Raw genomic sequence first — 14957 nt, 5'->3', positions numbered from 1 at the left:
ACTTCTGTTTTCATGATGAATCTGGATATCGCCACTCCATGGACTGTTTTTTTGGATTCCAGCTCATAGTGATGACACCAGTCTCATCTCCAATGACAATGCTGTCCAGAAACTTGTCACCTTCAGCCTCAAACTGTTGCAACAGGTCCTGACAGACTTCCATTTGATGAGTTTTGTGGTTCTGTGTAAGCATCCATGGGACCCACCTGGAACAAACTTTGCGATAATCCAGCTTCCCTGACATTGTTTCCAATGCATTACAGCTGATATTAAGCCATGCACACAGTTCCCTGGTCTTTATCCGCCGATCTATACGGATGAGCTGATCGAGACACTGTTCATTGTGAGGAGTGGCACCTGAGCAGGACGCCCAGGGCGCGGTTTGTCGCNTGATGCAAACTAGTGTCCACGAATATCTCTCTTCAGGTCTCCAAAAAATGTGAAAATCACATGGGGAGAGATCTGGGCTGTAGGGGGGATGTTGAAGCACTTCCGAACCAAATCTCTGTAGCATATTCCTCACAGAGTTGGCAGTGTGGGGGCGCGCATTATCATGAAGACAGATAATGCCGTTCTGGTAGACTGCTCTGCTGTCGCTATTTGTTGCACGACACCAAACTAACAGTACATTGGCGGGAAGGTTCAATCTTTACTACAACACCACCAACATCCAGCTCAGACGTTACATATTAACACAAAAAAATAGGAGGCATTATATATGGAATGCCCTTCGTATATATAATAAAGATGACATTTTGCATTTCATGACAAAATAATCATGGTATATTTTCATTTGTAAAAATTGCTCTTTTGTGTATGTGTAGAAAATGTTATTGTTTTCCAGGCTGTTTTAGTTTGTATTTCTATGTTGCATAGAATGGAAAATATGTAGATTTTTTCTGAAAGTCTGCAACTTTAAAGACTTATGGCTATTTAAATTCTGGCCGCAGCAGGCTCTCAACAATTTAAAAGTCCATGCTTTAAAGGTTAAACCAAGGGCTTATGGTCAAAGTACTCGTATATAATACAGTGATTGGATGAGATGCTGCAGCAAGGTAACTTCTTTGCTGAATCATATAAACTATTGCATCAAACGATATGAAATACATTAGTAAATAAATGTGTTGTAAGATCTGCTAGAATTGTGTGCGTTATGCTGGGTACAGCTAGTTCTTATAGAAGACAGAACAGGTAAAAATAAATGTAAATCAGTGTAACTGTTGAATTTACACATCAGACTGAAAAGAATATATCTTGGTTTCCATTTTAGTAAAATGTGATTTTGTGAAAGAGGTTCTGTAGGTCTGCTAAGGATTCTAATCATCATTACATAGTAGTTTTTTAACTGGAAAAGAGTGTGGGTGTGTGTGCTTATATATATATATCTGTGTGTGTGTGTGTGTGTGTGTGCGCGCGCGTGCGTGTGTGTGTGTACAAGGGTTGGAACTTTAATAGTGGCAACTATTTATTTACAACTGATACAAAATAGATGCCTGTTTCAAAGTTTTACTGTCCTTCAATGTAATCACTAGCATTGTGTAGAACCCGTTGCCAGCGATGTGGAAGTCGTAGGATACCTTTAGCAGCACCTGTTGTGTTGATAGTTCAAATGGAGTGGTCTACTGCCTGAAGAATCTCTGGAACAGTTCTGAAGCCAATGCCATGAAGTGGTTCCTTCATCATAGGAATCAAGTCAAAGTCACAAGGGCTTAAGTCCAGGGAGTATGGTGGATTGTACAGCACTTCCCAGCCCCATCGATTGAACAGATCATCCACAGCTTGTGCTGCATGCGGCCAAGCATTGTCCTGCAAAATGATGGGCAGGTTCTGCAGCAAGTGTCGCCGCTTCTTTCTCAAAGCTGGTCGCAGGTTGTGTTCCAAAAATGAACAGTAATACTGCGCATTGACAGTCTGCTGTCAGGGAATGGTATGCGTTAGGATAACACCATCACAGTTGTACACGGGAATCACCATAACTTTCACATTGCTGAGGTTCTGACGAACTTTTGATTTTCGTGGTGACCCGTAATGACGCCATTCCTTTGATTGGCGTTTCATTTGTGACTCGTACGATTTGCCCCATGTCTCATCCAGCGTCATGATACAGCATAAGAAAGCCTCTCTTTTGCGCTCATAGCACTCCAAGTGGTTACGAGCAGTATTGTATCGTAGCCATTTCTGCATTTCCATCGAATCATGCGGAACCCATTGTGATGCAATTTTTCTCAGGCCCAGGCATTCCTTCAGAATGTAAAGCACAGTTGTATGCGTAATCCTGTCTCTCAGGCCAGCTCACGAATCTTACGGCGTCGATCACTCTCCAGTAATGCAGATAGAGCATACACTTCTTCACTGACACTAGGACAACCTGGCCGACACATGTCTGCCACATTTTGGCGTCCCTCGTTGAAGGCTTTTACCCACCTTGCCACTGTTCTGTAAGGCAATGCAGATTCCCTGCAAGCCTCTTGAAGACCTTGATGACACTGTCATGCTATACAGCCTCTGACACATTCAATCTTTATTCAACTCCGTTTTTCCTGTTTCAAAGACATCATGACAGCACTACATTAGACCGCCAGCTAACATGAAGCTCTGTTCTTCTCGTCACCGCGCATGCGCCTGATATGGGAAGGGAGAGTCCATTTGCTCTGAGGTAAGGTAGGTATGTAACTAACGTGTGGTATAAGCGACATTATTTGGTTCCGTTGAATGACGTCTCTACAGCAATGTTACCACTATTAAAGTTCCAACCCTCATATATCAGTAAAATATGAGATTTTTGTTATGTTTTAAGTTATAATTTTGTCATCCCATAGTAATTTCTGAAAAAGAAACACAGTCATTTAATTGGTTGATTTTTATGTTGACAGGCTGTGGCAGGAAAGTCAAATGAAATGAAACTTAAGACTTACAGTGATATCTGCAGATCATTTCATCCAGTCTTCCGTTATTTCTTCTTGGAGAATTTTCCAACACCGGGAGTTTGGTTTGAACGGAGACTTGCCTACATTCACAGGTAAGGAAAGCAGTGCAGTGTTTTATTAGTACTTGGATATAATGTGTATACAGTAAGCTCTTGATTGTCTGTGTAGGAACATTTGGAGTTCTTTAATTATTGATTATAGCTTCCCTTAATGATTTGAATGTTGCCCATAATGTATGGTTGAGTAATATATACATATAAACGATGCTTTACAACAATTTGCAGTAGACTGTACATCATCTTGCCCTGTTGCAACTTTCTGTTTTATTACTCTATTGCATTTCATGCCATCCTACTGCCGCTGAACAAGGGTTGTTTCTTCTGTTGGAAAGATATTTCTTTCACTGTGTAGTGACCAATAGCATGACCAGTATATAATACTTCAGTGATTTTCTGGGTTTAAAGCAGCATGGGTAGTCAGTATTTCCAAATTTTTGGATTATTCCTTCTTTCAATTGTCCATGCTTCTTCTGTCATCCATTATTGTGGACAGTGGAGAGTTTGCTGCACATACATCATGCATGAAGAGAGACAGGAGTGGTGAAAGGAATTCTCATAAGTATGACAGTTTACAGGTGATAATGACTTGCATGAACTTCATATCAGGGCTATTTGGAAAGTAATTTCTGTGTATTTTAGGCAAATAAAATAGGAACAGGAGAGAGCTTGCACATGCGAGGCATTTATAGTTTATGTTATGTGCAAATTGTGCACATGATAAACCCCTTCTGAGAAGACTGATTGCAATCAAATTGATATTCATGCAAACCAAATTACGAACCAGAATTAAATGTGACAACTTGTGGTGTATGTAACACTGCTGTAACTCAAACTGTAAAATGTAAAAATTATAGTATGGTTAATGAATAGGTGTAGAAGGATAAGTTGTGGCCTGATAAGGAGTACTATCTCAGCTTTTGTGTGGATTGACTGATGAGAATCTTAAAACACTTCAGTCAGGATACTTGGTTTCTGGGCCACAATTTGAACCAGGATCTCCTGAGCAGCTAGCACCAGACTTCATAATAGTCTGATTTGTAGTTTCAGAGATGAAATGGGAAGGCTAGACACTGTCTCTCCCTTCTCATATCATCCAGACTGGCCCTGGGGCCTACCCAGGCTCCTATCCAATGGATACCAGGGCAGTTTTTGCGGGGGTAGAGCGGCCAGAGCGTGAAGCTGATCACTCACCTCCAACTAGTGCCAAGGTCAAGAAAATGTGGTCATATACATCCACTCCCACATAAGTTTTCATGGCATAGTGATTAATTAGTTAAGCACAGGGACAACTTTACCTTATTTTACTTGTCTCTTTTACATTCTCACTAAGCAAAGAACATACAGTAATTCCACAGCAGCTGTGCTAGAACTGATTCTTATGGCCAGTATTGTTTTTGGTATGCATGTGGATAACATCTTCTTAATATGGCCTTTTAAACCACCTACTCATAAATATCATGTACACACTACATGACAAACATGGTTTTATCGGATAAGACTTGAAAGGATTCTGACGATGGTGTATACTGCACTTCTTTCAGCTTGTTTTGGACTTCATCCATCGTCTGGTATGTAAAAGACAAAAGACCACGTCATTTCAGAGACTGGATCTGTCTCTGTCTTCAGGTGGGTAGGGAAGGATAAACCTACTCAGTTTGGCCCATTAGAAAGAGCTAGTCTCAATCCTCAACAGACGGCACAGTGTGTCTATAGCATTCCCTGTGAATGTGGCAGAAGCTACATTGGTGAAACAGGCAGACCGCTGACTGTGTGAATCCGTGAACAGAGGCACAATCTCAAGCAGGGTCTTCTAGAGAAATCCAGGTTGGCTCAGCATGCATATGAAGAGGGTCATAAGGTAAGCTGGGACGAAGCTAGGATCTTGGAGGTTGAAAGTAACAGCAGATACAGAAAGTACAAAGAATCAGCTCATGTGGCATGTTCAACCAATCTGATCAGCCAATCCGGTTTGGATATTTCTCCCATATGGATTCCCCTCATCAATGAAGAGGTTAACAAATCAAAAATGTAAGTTTTTATGAATATTAGTGGCTTCCACTACTTCTGCAAGTTTTTCTCTGGGGATTAGTCTGATTCCCGAAGTCACCCTGGTGGCACGATTCTTTATTCACACAGATTAGGCAAGTTTTTACTTTCGTTTTTAACTGAATTCCTGGAATTTAATCTATACTTCTGTTTTTTACATTGTTGACATGTGCATGTTTGGCACAAATTTTTTATCGTGTCTTTTACTGTGATTTTATTCTTATCTCCCACTGGTGTTCATAGGGTGTTTTCTACAGACTGGGGTTTGTCCAGTGATTGAGACTAGCTCTTTCTAATGGGCCCAACTGAGTAGGTTTATCATTTCCCTACCCACCTGAAGACGGAGACATATCCAGTCTCCGAAACGTCATGGTCTTTTGTCTTTTACATACCAGACAATGGATGAAGTCCAAAACAAGCCGAAAGAAGTATGGTTTTATCTGGCTATGCAGAATATATGCTGTGTTTCCAAGCTCTAATCTTGTGTTTGTAAGTGTGTTAAGAGTGCTGTATGCAACAGCAATATGTTGACAAACTAGAAAGCACCAAGAAGTGATTATTATAATAATAAATGCTCAATAATATACTCATTATTTCAGCACAATATTAAGTTATCAGTACATTAGAAATTTAATCATTATGGACTTTTATATATACAGAGTCTTTAGCTTACTATTGGCTAGTCAGCTTAGTGAGTTAATTTTCTTATAGTGTGGCCACATCGTCCATGATTGGTTACATCCTGGGACTAGGTGACAGGCACACCGTGAATATTTTGGTGGACAAATCTACAGCTGAAGTGATTCATATTGATTTTGGTAAGCTGCCAATTATGTAATAATTTGATGGCTTCATGGAGTTATATACAGCTACACTTTGACCTTCAGCAAGATAAATAATGCAATTTTGAAATTATCTCCAGATCATATTCATTTGGAAGAGCCGGGATAGCATAGTCAGTACAGCGACTAGCTATGGGCTAAACGACTGAGGGGTTGGAATTCGAGTCCCAGTAGTGTAAAGAATTTTCTCCACGTCATGCAGAGTGGCTCTGGGGTCCACGCAACCTCCCATCCAATTGGTACTGGGGTCTCCTTCCCCGGGGGATAAAGTGGCTGGGGTGTGAATCTGACCACTCACCTCCAGCCAGTGCTGAGGTCAAGAAAATGTGTATCTGTACATCCACTCCTCTATACGCCTTGAAGGCGTAGTACTTCATTAAGCACAGGGACAACTTTACCTTTACCTCATGTTCATTTGTTCTGTGTTAATATTAGCTGCTCTAGAGATTTTGAGCAGGAAATATCTTCTGCAAGAATGTTACTCACAGCATCATTCCAACCTTGAGGACTACATGAGAGCCCCCCATAAGGTACCTTTCATATTTTTACCTGTGGGTCTTCATAATCTTCCTAGGGTTCACCAAGCTCCTATTGTTTCACCCTCTGATTAGTCCATTATAATTCTTTTGAATTGGAATGGGAGTTCTGGACTCAGGCATATATGAAGTAAAACTGGTATTTTTGTAAAATTTATTGCATTTCTAAAAATATCTTGTGATACAAAATATAATACTAACTTTATAGTCTCATATAAGAAGTCGTTGTTAAAAACACCATTTAAAATTTTAGTGAGTCCCATTTACTTGCCCATTCTCTTCCTTCTGAAACCTGTTTTATATCCTTGTAAACCCTCACACATTGTCCACAATTTTTCCCTTTACATTATGAACCATCCTCACATCCTCTCAGGCAACATTCACTATTGTTTCCTTGTATTTCTCTTCACCTCGCATGGCACAGCAACATACCAAGAACACATCCTCTTCCATGCTCCTGACAGTTTATTGCTGTCGTCACCTCCATAGCAGTCCATCATTCACCTTCCCTTTAATATAAATAAGAAAAGAAAAATGGGGAGCGAGTATTGTTGTTGTCGTCAACAGTGATGATGATGATGATTTGAGGTTGGTGCATGGCAGTACATTTCATACACACTTGTATTATTGTGTTATGTTACTCCTGTCTTTATAGGAATTGCTTTTGAGCAAGGCCATATTCTACCCACTCCTGAAACTGTACCTTTTAGACTCACAAGAGATATGGAAGATGGCATGGGTGTCTCTGGAATAGAAGGAATATTCAGGAGGTAATGCATGCCAAAATGAACATCTACTTATATTGTAAAATATTCTTGAGGGGGATATCAGGAAATGTACCATTAAGGGCTAAAATTGGTATGATAATATGGTTATATGGTTGGCGTGGATCAGTGAGGATTGTGCCTTAAAACTTGAGGCAGACTGTTATAAGGAATTGAAATCCAAATGTATGGGTATCCAAATTTTAACTTCGTAAAATTACATCTACATCTTAAACCTTATATTATGTTACTTATGTTTGTGTATATATACTTGTTATATATATGGGGGGCACTATGCTACAAGCTGGAAGGTCGCGGGATCGAATCCCAATGATTTGGATTTTTTTTTAATTTACCTAATGCTTCCAGCCGCACCATGGCCCTGGGGTCAACTCACTCTCTAACATAAATGAGTACCAGAAATATTCTTGGGGGGTAAAGCGTGGCCGGTGCGTAAGGCTGACAACCTTACCGCCATCTATGAGCTGATCTTCTAGAAAATGTGGGAACCTCAACATGTCACAACCCTATGGGCCACCACAGCCTGCTGCAGGGATACCTTTACTTTTTACTTGTTATATATTGTGAAAATCATTGAAGTAACACTGCAAATTGTCAGAATGGACAGTAACACATAGTTACATGAAGTATTACCTTGTTGGATGTGACACCATGTAATCTGGTAGTTCACCCACATTTCCAAGAACATGCTGCCTCTATCTTCAGGGATTGAGAGTTAAGCCAAACATGAAGCAGGCTGCAAGCATATTGCACTTACCAGGGCATCCATCAACTCTGAGCCTTCTGTGCTTCTCTTCTGCAGCAGCTTCTTCTTCCTTTCATACTTCCCTTCCTACATATCTTGTGCTCTTATCCTCTGCCATTTGCTTGTATCCACTGACATGACTTCACCCCCATCCTTCCTCATTCCTCTACCTTTTTCTCATTCCCTGAATAAAAATATGCCCCTTTTCATGACTGTTTAGTTATTCTTATCTGCTAGTGGTTTGGTCAAAGCCTTGTAAGAAAAGTGGATCTGCTCCCATTGGCTGTCCCTCATTTCCTTCCTGTCATGTATTAAGTCCTGGTTTTCAACCCATGATTTTCTCTGCTTACTGCCTGTTTCTTGCTGGTATCTTGTTTGGCTTACTTTTTGACCTTGAAAATGGAAGTTGTACAGTAAACTCCCATCAATCTGAGTTAATTTGGGGTGAGAGGTCATCCAGATTAAGCAATAAAAGCTATAATCGGGATTAGTGAAGCAAAAGCATGAGCTAAAAAACAAAAAAACAAAAAAAAAAGAGCACAAATAAATGGAAAATTTAATGATATAAATAGTGCTGACGAAAATAAGTAAAAAAAATATCACTATAGAGCCTTTATTTAAAAACTATAAAAAGACAGTGCACTTATTCATCGATAGAAGTTTCAGGAAGTTCTGCTTGTTTTTGAACGTGATAATGCATGTTTGAAGAAAGTGTCAAGTTTTGTCTGAACAGACAAGTGACTCATCTGGCTTCCTAAATGCCATGTTTCTTTTTAAAGTATGTACTTAACTGTGAAGAGCACTTTTCATATTTTGATCAGGATTAACTGTAACCAGATTAGCGAAAGTTTACTGTATATTCCTCTAAAACACTGGTGGACTTAATGCTACATCCCAGAAGATAGTACTTTTCATGGTCACTGTTATGAGAACTTTCCAACCAAACAAACATGCATTTCCTTGTAATATCATTATTTCAATTTATGAAGGCAGAAATTTGACTTGACACAAATTTGGCACTGAAAAGGCACTGTACTGTGTTCATTTTGGATAAATATCTTTTGTTGGAATTCAAACCATAGAAGAATTATGAAATGTCTAAGTAATTGAATAATTGAGCAATTGTAATGAAATTGGAATGGTGGGTATCTGATATTAGAAATTACTCATTTCACTGCATCCATCTGCTAGATGTGTGTTATTTTCCCTTCCTATGCCTTGTGGAGGAACCAAAAATTCTGTCATCTCAGTGTATTTAAAGTATGAAAAATAACTTACATTTATTATGCTTACTCTGCATTTTCTCCTATTATAAAATGAAGCATAATACAGATGTACATATTAGTAATTCCCCCTTATTTGAACATCTTACAATTTCATAGTTTTATGTTGGTAAATATAGGTAAGTTAGAAGTAAACACAGTGAAAACTAAGTGNTTGCCTGTGGTTCTGTATGTATGTGAAACTTGGTCTCTGACATTAAGGGAGGAACATAGACTGAGGGTGTTTGAGAACAGGGTGTTGAGGAGAATATTTGGACCAAAGAGAGATGAAGTGACAGGAGGTTGGAGAAAACTGCATAATGAGGAGCTTCATAACTTGTACTCTTCTCCAAGTATAATTAGAATGATCAAGTCAAGGAGGATGAGATGGGCAGGTCATGTAGCACGAATGTGGGAGACGAGGAATGGGTATAGAATATTGGTGGGAAAGCCAGAAGGAAAGAGACCACAGGGAAGACCAAGGCATAGGTCGGTGGACAATATTAGAATGGATCTTAGAGAGATAGGATGGGACGGTATGGATTGGATAGATCTGGCTCAGGATAGGGACCAGTGGAGGGCTCTTGTGAACACAGTAATGAACCTTCGTGTTCCATAAAATGCTGGGAAATTCTTGAGTGGCTGCAGAATTGGCAGCTCCTCCAGAAGGGCTCAGCTCCATGAGTAAGTAAGTAAGTAAGTAAGTAAGTATAGGTAAGCGGGTGCACTTCATTTCATTACTCGGTAGTTTCCTCTCAAGGGATGCAGGAACTGACTCCAAATAATTGTGTATCAGTATTACTTTGAATCATGACTGACATGTGCAAGAGGAGACAATGTGTATGACATTTCTCGTTTCCATTAGGTGTTGTGAGAAGACAATGTCTGTCCTGAGACAAAACCAGGAAACCATTTTGACTATTTTGGAAGTTCTTCTGTATGATCCTTTATATGCTTGGACAATATCCCCAAGCAAGGCTTACAATATCCAAGAGCGGACCCACAAAACAGACCTCGATTATACTGACCCTGAAGGTAAGAAATCATCAGAAACTTATGTAGTGGTTTTGCCTTTCATAAGTGAGTACTACAACTATCTTATATATTCTGAAAATAACTTATGTGCATTTGATTGTTAACCATATGGATACCAAAACTGCTGTCACTTTTCTTTGTCTTGTAATTTATTAACTGACTACAGATATTTAATACAGTGCACCCCCTGTGGTATGGACATCTGTGTTCCAGAATTTTGCTTGTATAGAAATTATAAAAGATGACCATAAAATTCATGATACCATAATTCACTCTTACAGAAATTTGAGATGAATGTTATGGTTCTTTAAACAGAAAATGCAAAACAACAATCAGCTAGAGCTGATTTTTTTAAGAAATGATCATTTGTTAGAAAATATCAGGGTCTTACGTGAATGTGTCAGTAACATTGCTATGTAAGTGGCTACTGGCTAATAGGTTCATGCATCAGTGATGTAAGGGGATGGCTGATGGTACCACTACTTGCTTACATTGCGCTCAAAATTTAAATATTTAAAAGTCTTTTGGGTATTACTATATGCAAGTATTATATCTGATGGTTAATTTTTTAATACAACCGCAGACTTGAAAAATTTCCATGGGAACACATTTCTACTTATAACATGGAACTCAACACAAAATATGGTTCGCAATGCAGAATTTCATGATATGGGCATATTTTTAAGAACACAGCCCTTCTGCAACATGAAAGGCCGGTGTATCACTATTATCGCCCTTTCTATCTCATATGAACAGTTATTATACATACATATACTGTATCTACTGTATTAAGTATGTGTGGGAATGACTTCAGTTTGAGATGAGAATTTGAAAAGAAATGTCAAGAATCAAGATGAGTGATTTTCTTTATTTGACCAATTTTTTCCACTGTAATCACATTTTATAAAGAGCTGGCATAGTTTATTCATAGCTATGGGCTGGACAGCTGGGGTTTGATTCCCAGCAGGGGCAAGATATTCTTCTCTTCTCCACATCATCCAGACCAGTGCTGGGGCCCATCCAGCCTCCTATCCAATGGGCACCAGGGGCTCTTTCCCTGCGGGTAAAGTGGCTGGGGCATGATGCTGACCGCTTACCTCTACCTAGCGCCAAGGTCAATAATGATGGAGCTGTTTGTCCACTCCATACATCTCCTTGGTGTAATGCTTAATTAATTAAGCACAGGGACAGTACCTTAACTTTTATCTCAGTTTATGACATTAGCTATTTTTTCACACTGCACTAAAGTGCATTACTTTTCTTTGATAGCAGATGTTGATGCCACATACAACAATGGAGAAAGATGTATTGTGGGTGGAAAGAAGGGTGGGGAGAGATTTTGTTGACATGTCAATTCATGTCAACATTACCAGTAACTATGATTCTGATTGATTGGGCAGTCTGCATGCTGCTGTGCAACACCAGACTGAAAAATCAGTGCCTGAATCAAGACTAGATATTTATTCCTTGATTTGATCTAAAACATTAGAGATTTAACCCATGCCCGATGTCTCTCAGAGATACAAGACACTTCTTCAAGCCTGACTAATCCCATGATGGGTAATTTACATGCACTGTTTGACCAGTTGATCTCATTTCATTCATATTATTGCTGTGGTTGTTAATTAGTCATTCCATTATGCTCTTGATTCTTCCTACTATTGACAGATTAAACCACATTTATATTCAGAGTACATGTTGGATATATCAAATATAGTTCTTAATAAAACATCTGACTGTATACAGAAAGTAATTTCTGAAATATACAAGCAGAAACTTGGATTTATAAGGGTTTGGTACATGCAACTTTAATTCTTTGTTTCCTTCCCTTTATGGTGACACAGTACTGAGTAATTCAGCATTGAAGGAAATACTACTATTCCAGTTTTGACGTGAAGATGTTTTTTAGTGTGAAAACATTCTTGATCCTATTTGATTTTGTTATAAATACCTGAATATGTGTGTTTGATTCTATTAAATTTTATTTTAGCTTCTTATCTTTAACTTGGAGGAACCTTGTGCTTTTGTTTTAAATTACCACAAGGAGGTATTCAGACTGTTTCAAGCATATACGTGTATATTCATACTAAGCCTCATAGAGAATGATTACAAATGGTTATTTTCATGTAGCCACTGCAGGTGAAGTGAATAGAATGGCAGAGCGAGCGTTAGTAAGGTTACGACAGAAACTGCAGGGAACAGAAGAGGGGACAGCAACCAGTGTTAGCGGACAAGTAACTCGATTACTACAACAAGCTCGAGACCCAGGGAATTTGAGTCGCCTGTATCATGGCTGGCATCCATACGTTTGAGTGTATGTGATTCTGAGATTTTTAGTGCATTGCATTATTAATGTAACATATAACATGATATGATTCCATCTTGGATCCAGAAATTTGTCTAGGACAGTGATAATAACAAAAGGAAGGTGAGGTCTTGGTGATTGCCTCACCATTTCTTTGTTATTTTGTGTACTGTGATTGTCTAAGCTGAAAATATCAGCAAGATATTTGATCATCTCTTAGCTTTTTGATAGGTACACTGAAGCTGACTGTGTCCCTACATGCTGTGTTTGTCAATTGGTGAGATCCATCCCACTAGTGGGACTCAAACATTGGCAGGGTGGGACGTAAGGTTTCACAAATTAAGACATTCCATTATGAGGCTTGTGCAAATGAAACTGATTTGGAGATTACTGTGGGTGAAGAAGTGAGATCATTAAAAGTAGTCCCAATGGGCACTGAGAAAGTAATCCCACTGATACACCAGCTGATGGATCCCATCTGCAAAGAACTCAGGCCTGCTGCTGGAACCACTGTGTCATGGGCTTGATATCATCATCTGGCCTGAATCTACTACCCTTTAGTGCTTTTTTCAGGAGTAGAACACATACAAATCATGTGGTGACAGGTCTGAGCTGTATGAGGATGGTCCAGCACATGGAGCACAGTGTGTTTTGGACAGTGGAGGCCATATGGGGATGGGTACTGTTGGGCAACATGGTCCCTTGAGAACATTCTGGGACACTTCATCTCAGTGATTCCACAGAAGTCTTGGAGGGTTCCACAGTAGTGCTGTGTTGATAGTGATGGTTGTGTCATGGTCCTTGAATGTCAACATTAACTTGGTGCTTCCATTTGGGCAGGTTATGCACCTTGAATGTTGGAATTTTAACCCTTTGACTGTGAAGCCTTACCACAGAACTACCTAGAAGCACCAAGGCTACTTGGGCACAAGTGCAGCTGCACAGAAAAACTGACAGTACTTCCTCAGATTATGTTCAAGTAAGCATTGTTGCAGGTACCATAGAAGCCTGTTGTTTCCTTGAAACATTGATATATCATGCTTAATGCCAACTATTGAGAGAAGTGCTGTACTGTGTAATTAATATAGATGAAATATGTGTGGTAGTTCTAATGCTGGTACACCAAGCTGATTTGTCTTGTGACTTACAAAGGGTTAACTGTATCACACTGTTTCCATTTGTTCTAACAAGCCTATTCTGTTGCACAGCATATGGTAAACTGCTAGTATGTCATGCACACAAATCATATGAACATCTGCAGCTGGATGTGTTCTCCAGCAGCACCATGAACAGATTTCATGTGAACAACTCTCACACTATGATGTATATAATTTTAAAAATTCACTTCTTGGAAAAAGATCAGCTTTATGACAAAACTATTGGCAGGATGCAAGATCCAAAACATTGAGAACTGTAGCCTACATGAATGGTCAAAATCAACCAATTTGCATGGCTGCCTCTTTGTTTGAGGATAGTATGTTTTTCTTCTTTTAATGTTTCTTGTTACATATGACATGTTATCCTCCAGCATACAATTAGAAACAAATGTAAAGATAATGGATCCTAGTGTCAACATACTTAAAATGTGATGAATAAAAAGTATATTGGGCTGGGCCCAGCATTGCACTTAATTTCACAACAATCATTTCTATTAATGTTCATGGGGGACTACAGACAGACACTTGCATTTCTTTCTTTTATCGAAACAAAGAGAGGCTAGCAATTTGTGAGTGGCTAGCTGTTTCATGCAGCTTAAGGTTATATAGCAGGAAAACCCTTGGGGATTCAGCATGGTCAACAAAGGGGCACAAAGATTGTTCCTTGTTTCTGTCTCAGGTGGGTAGCAAAATGTATTACAGGTTTGGAGAGAAAATGTATATTCATTCATTAGTTACTTGATAATATTGTATTAACTGCAGATGTTATATAGTGTCATGAAATGAGAAGATTTTCAAATACTGTGAACTGGAAATGATAAATGATAGAGGAGGAAGAAGTCATATGGCCATTTCAACATATTAGCTGACATTCATTTGGCAAATGTTTCAGTGGTGGTCATTACCTTCCTGGCCCTTATCACTGGAAAGTGACAGACTCTGCCTGTATTTTGGAAAAACTCGGACACATTATGCTAACCACAACTGTGTGCGTCTAGCACATGAAACCTACAGGTTGTATGTTGTGCACCATAGTGGAGGCCTGGTGATCTTCACATATGATAAGAGTAAAAAGATTTAGGCCAAACTCTGATTTGGAGTAAACATTATTTCCACAGTTAATCCAGACTGGTGTTAAATTGGGTATCTTCTGAATATGGAGAGGGAAGAAAACTACTGCTAAGATTAAATCAAGAATGTGTGAGACTGGAGGTTCTCATGGCAGTCATTGAATATTGCTGTCTTCTGGAATGTGAAT

The 14957-nt window shown here is 39.2% G+C and overlaps 1 protein-coding gene across 4 annotated transcripts in view; it reads left to right on the top strand.

Annotated features, from left to right (window-relative positions):
• LOC111874905 (serine-protein kinase ATM) overlaps positions 1 to 14173 on the top strand; it is a 127135-nt gene extending 112962 nt beyond the window's left edge. For all 4 annotated transcript variants that reach the window (XM_033755664.1, XM_023870773.2, XM_033755659.1 and 1 more), the window contains 5 exons: positions 2874 to 3019; positions 5744 to 5850; positions 7066 to 7180; positions 10068 to 10237; positions 12368 to 14173. In XM_033755664.1, coding sequence (XP_033611555.1) covers positions 2874 to 3019; positions 5744 to 5850; positions 7066 to 7180; positions 10068 to 10237; positions 12368 to 12549 — 720 coding nt within the window. In that variant the 3' untranslated portion in view covers positions 12550 to 14173. The remainder of the gene's footprint in view (positions 1 to 2873; positions 3020 to 5743; positions 5851 to 7065; positions 7181 to 10067; positions 10238 to 12367) is intronic.
• The last annotated feature ends 784 nt before the right edge of the window (positions 14174 to 14957 follow it).

This window comes from Cryptotermes secundus, unplaced genomic scaffold, assembly GCF_002891405.2.
Source record: "Cryptotermes secundus unplaced genomic scaffold, Csec_1.0 scaffold308, whole genome shotgun sequence".
NCBI lineage: Eukaryota > Metazoa > Arthropoda > Insecta > Blattodea > Kalotermitidae > Cryptotermes > Cryptotermes secundus.
Note: the sequence above shows the minus strand (reverse complement) of the source record. Positions and strands in the feature narration are given on the sequence as shown.